Source organism: Lathyrus oleraceus, chromosome 6 (genome assembly GCF_024323335.1).
Source record: "Lathyrus oleraceus cultivar Zhongwan6 chromosome 6, CAAS_Psat_ZW6_1.0, whole genome shotgun sequence".
Taxonomy (NCBI): Eukaryota; Viridiplantae; Streptophyta; class Magnoliopsida; order Fabales; family Fabaceae; genus Lathyrus; species Lathyrus oleraceus.
Window position 1 is genome coordinate 490,883,451 of NC_066584.1, and position 4,634 is coordinate 490,888,084.

General features: G+C 41.6%; 1 protein-coding gene across 1 annotated transcript; it reads right to left on the reverse strand.

Annotated features, from left to right (window-relative positions):
- Positions 1 to 657: 657 nt before the first annotated feature.
- LOC127096400 (eukaryotic translation initiation factor 4 gamma-like) lies at positions 658 to 1,911 on the reverse strand. The gene is made up of 2 exons (XM_051034974.1): positions 1,012 to 1,911; positions 658 to 669 (listed from the first exon to the last, which is right to left on the reverse strand). The coding sequence occupies exons 1-2, from the start codon at positions 1,909 to 1,911 to the stop codon at positions 658 to 660; spliced, it is 912 nt and encodes a 303-aa protein (XP_050890931.1).
- Positions 1,912 to 4,634: the final 2,723 nt, after the last annotated feature.

Below are 4,634 nucleotides of genomic sequence, written 5' to 3' on the forward strand. Positions count from 1 at the left end.
TTTGTCTTTGATGAGCATTCAATGTCATTACTTCTGTGTTTCTTGTCATAACCAATTTGTCTCCCTGAATAACTTCTTTCTTAAAATACTTCATTTCCATATTGAGAAATTCTTTCCGTTACTCTTTCTGGATTTGGTGAATCTTCATCAGAGTCTTGTTATATCAGAGTCATGCTTCAGAAGGAGATTATGTTAAAGTTTCATCAAAGCTTCTCAGAGTACTAGTCTTCTAGATCATCAGAACTCAGACCATTAGTTGTTAGAGCTTCTGGTTTCTTTTTACTGTCTTGCTTTGCTCAGATTCGAAACTTCTTGGGCGCACTTCCTCCTCAGATGCGTATGATCTTCTAGCACTTTGTATCTGATCAATGTTTTTATCTGATAAAATGATCAGAGTCCTTTGTTGTTGTTCAGAGTCCTGCACACTAAGAAAAATTTCGTTAGGGTGCCATTTTTGGTTTCATCCTTTGTTATTATCAAAATCCTTGAATTCTATTGTAGAACTAATTTTGTTCTTACAATCTCCCCCTTTTTGATGATGACAAAAGAATCTTAATTCAGAGATGAAACATTTTTAGATCAAATGGAAGTGAGCTCCCCCTAAGATAAGTCTGGGAGTTTAGAAGTTCTTACCTGACCTTCCATGATATGGTGTTTCTAGCTACTCTCCTGCAAATTTCTAAGTTAAAAGGATTAGAAACAATGTTTGCAGAGTTCTGATATGAGTTAGATATGTTTTCATCAGAGCTGTTTTTAGTTCTCCCCCTTTTTGTCAGAATAAAAAAGACTTAGTGGAAATGAAAGAGCAAAAAGATATATAGATATTTTCACATAGTAGGTACAAATGCTAGAAACACAGACAACAAACAAGCAAATCAGAAAACACTAGCAAATTAGAGCAACAAGAAAAAGGAAAAAAACACATAAACAAGTCCTAGGTGCCTAAGGGTTTAGAGGTGGAGGCATCCTCTAGAGCAGCTGGGTCAGCAGATTCTGAATGTTGACATTTACTGTGTCTTGTTGATCCAATCTGGCGCGGACTTCCTGTTGTTCTTTCTGAAGTTCCTCAAGAGTCATTAGAACCAGAGGGACAAAGGTGAAGGACTCCCCCTGAGTCAGAGCATCCTGTTCTACCCTGGTGGTAGACTCTTCATCTAGGCGTGCTTCTGCTTCTGCGGCAGCTTTGGCTTGTGCTTCAGCTTCAGCGGCAACAACGACATCAGCTAGAGCTTTGGCTTCAGCTTCCTTGATCCTTTGTAGTTCTTCTTGCTTGGCTTTTTCTTCTGCTTCTTTGCGTGCTCGCTCCTCAGCTTCCCTGGCTAGGCGCTGCTGTAGTCTGATCTCAGCGTCTCTGATGAAGTCGTTGCGGACTTGCATAGAGAGGCCCTTCAGCTTAAAGGCTTCAAAGGTCATCCAACTAATCACGCTGTTCCAGTGCGTCCTTACAGCGGAAGGATCGTCACTGATGCCAGAGTTGATGGTCAGAGACTTGACCTTATCAACTGAAGCTTCTGCAAACACCGTTATTGCTTCCTCAAGGGTTGGAAGGGTGTTTTCAGGTTCAGAGGCTAGGGGTGGAGAAGTGGGAGGGCTTAGGTTGAGTGTGGGAGTTTGTGGTTCAGCGAATGTATTTGGTGGGGGTATATTAGAGTTGGGTGGTTGTGTTTCAGCGTGAATTGTTTCAGATGGTAAAGGGTCAGATGTGGTTGTGTTTGGTTCTTCTGTGGGTGATGAGGTGACTTCTGGTTCAGGTATGGATTGTGTTGGCTGTTGAGAGGCCAGGGCATGTGTTTGGAGCTGAGCCAGAGTTGGGGAGTGAGGGTCAGATGGTTTAGTATCTGAGGAAAGATTATAGTAGGGTGGTGATTCTGGAGAGGAAGATGAAGAGGGTGAGGTTGTTTCGTTTAGCATTTCTGCTTCCGAAAGGGGTAGAGAGGTGGTGGCTAGGTTAAATTTTTTAGAGGGTTGGTTAGATGGTCTGGTGGTCGAGGGAGGAGTTTATGAGTTAGTGTATATGGGTGTTGGTTGAGGGATAGAGGAAGCAATATGCTTAATTTGTATAGAAGGAGGGAGAGAAACAGTTTTACCAGAAGATTCAATCAGAGGTACTGGAGGTCTTGATTCAGAGGATTCTCCCAACTTCTCTTTCTTTGCCTGCTTCGCCTTCTCAGATGGTCCTCGTGGTCGCTTCATGAAGTCTGGAGGGCGTTCTGGCAGCCAGTCTAAGTTGAAGTCTGAGAACTCAACTCCTTGTTTTCGCAGATCATCTAAGTAATACATGACTACCTCTGGAGGGTCGATGTTTGAGAACAGATAGAGTTCATTTAGAATCTTTCTATGATCTTTAAGAGCTTCCCAGGAGGTGTTCCGAGTAGGTTTGACCCTTACTTGATTCAAAATCCCCATGCTCTTCAAATTGCGGGCGTTCAGAGCTCTTCCAGTGCCGATCATCACGTCTTTCATGAGTCTGAAAGTAATCAGATGATCTACGAGACTGCTTTCAATTAGGACGTCAGAGATGAGTCTGCCCAAAGGAATGTAGTTTATGGGCTTCATGTTGTTTCTGGTATCTCTCACGGAGTCTTTGAGGTACTTGAAGAGAAGTGCCGGAAGGCAGAGCTTCAAACCCTTGTGGATGTAGTATAGGATGCACTTATGGTCTGTGTTGATATAGTCTGAGGAGTTGGAAGCTGGACGATGATGGATTATGCCCAAGATGATCTTCAGCCAGACCCGGAGGTTCTGATGTAGTTCCTTGTTCTTTGAGTGTTTGCCTTCAGCATTCTGTTTGAAGATAGTTGGATTAATCTCATGGGACAGATATTTTTCCTTAGGCTTAATGTTGTAAATTCTTCTTCCTCCATCTTTCTCCATGCCCAGAAGAGAAGCAATGGACTTCTCAGTGATCACCATCTTAACTCCCAGAACATAGGAGACGATGTAGTGATCGTCAGCATCAGTGAATCTCGAGAATTCCTTAACCAGTTTTGTGTAAACTAGACCATAGAGACGTTGGAAGTAGTTTTCCCAACCTTTATTCTTCAGTTCTTCAGCGAGGTCAACACCATCCCTTCGCATGTTTTCAAAATCCACCAGTGATTCACACAAAACTTCCAGTTTCTCAAAAGGTGTTGCAAGGTTGATATGAGGCTCACGATCAAGAATGTGAGGCTCTTTATAGATGGGAGTGGAGACGACACCGGTAACAGTTGGGTTTGGAGTGCTTGAACTTGGAGCTTGCTCATTGGAATTCATCTGTTGAGAGAAGTTATACACTGATTGTTGTTGAGAATCCATGAATGTTGTTGATGAACTGAGTTGAACGTTGAGGAACTTGAATGCACGTTGCAGGAATGCCTTGAGGGAGAAAAGAACTTGCAAGAGGGTTAAGAGTATTTGTGAGAGTGAAAAGTGTGCAATGTGTGAAGAGAAGAGTTTAAATACCCAAATTAGGGCGCATGGAAAATGACACACAAAACATGAGTTTAGCACAAAAACCAAGTATGCACGTTAGAGGGAGAATGACTACAGCTCATAAATGATGTCTAATCCCAACAGTCAGTACACTGCTCGAGGAGATCTCAAGAGACTGTTTCTTGATTACTGCTAGACAGCTGTCTAGAAGTTCCAAGGTCAGACGCAAGGTGCTCCACGTGTTTGCTCTATCCGATCTTCAGGAATACCAAAGGGTTGGTTCCTGGAGATTTCTAACTCAGATGACTTCTAATTTGGTAGGAGTATCAGAGTCAGATGGAGAATCCTCTTTGTTTACATCAGAATCTAATGTTCAGATTCTTTAAGATGAAGAGGAATCTCTCTTCAGCAAGTGGTTTGGTAAAGATGTCAGCCCATTGATGGTCTGTATCGATGAATTTCAACATTACTACCCCTTTCTGAACATAGTCTCTAATGAAATGATGTTTTATTTCTATGTGCTTATCTCTGGAGTGCAAAATAGGATTCTTGCTTAAATAAATGGCAGCAGTATTGTCACAGAAGATAGGAATGTTACTCTTAAAGATTTGAAGATCCTCTAGTTGATTCTTCATCCAGAGCATTTGGGTAGTACACAGTGATGCTGAAATGTATTCCGCTTCTGCAGTAGATAGGGCTATGGTTGATTGTCTTTTGCTGCCCCAGGATATCAGATTCTTTCCCAAGAGCTAACAATTTCAAGATGTACTTTTTCGTTCCATTATGTCTCCTGCGTAATCTGCATCACAAAAACCAGATAGTCTATACTCTGATGTTTTCTCATACATCAGGCCCAGGTCAGGAGTTCCTTTCAGATATCTGAGTATTCTCTTAACTGCTGTTAAATGAGATTCTCTAGGATCTGATTGGAATCTGGCACAGAGACAAACACTAAATAGAATATTAGGACATATAGTAGTCAAATAGAGAAGAGAGCTTATCATACCACGATAGCGCTTCTGACAAACCTTTTGACTAACTTCTTCTTTTTCAAGAATGCAAGTTAGATGCATGGGTGTCTTAGCGGGTTTGCATTCAGCCATTTCAAATTTCTTCAGAATGTCTTTTATGTATTTACTTTGATGAACGTAGGTGGCTTCTGAAGCTTGATTAATTTGAATTCCTAGAAAGAACTTTAGTTTATGCATTAAGCTCATTTC

Coding starts and splice junctions, on each gene's coding strand:
- LOC127096400 (XM_051034974.1), bottom strand. CDS start 1,911: ATGCTAAACGAAACAACCTCACCCTCTTCATCTTCCTCTCCAGAATCA.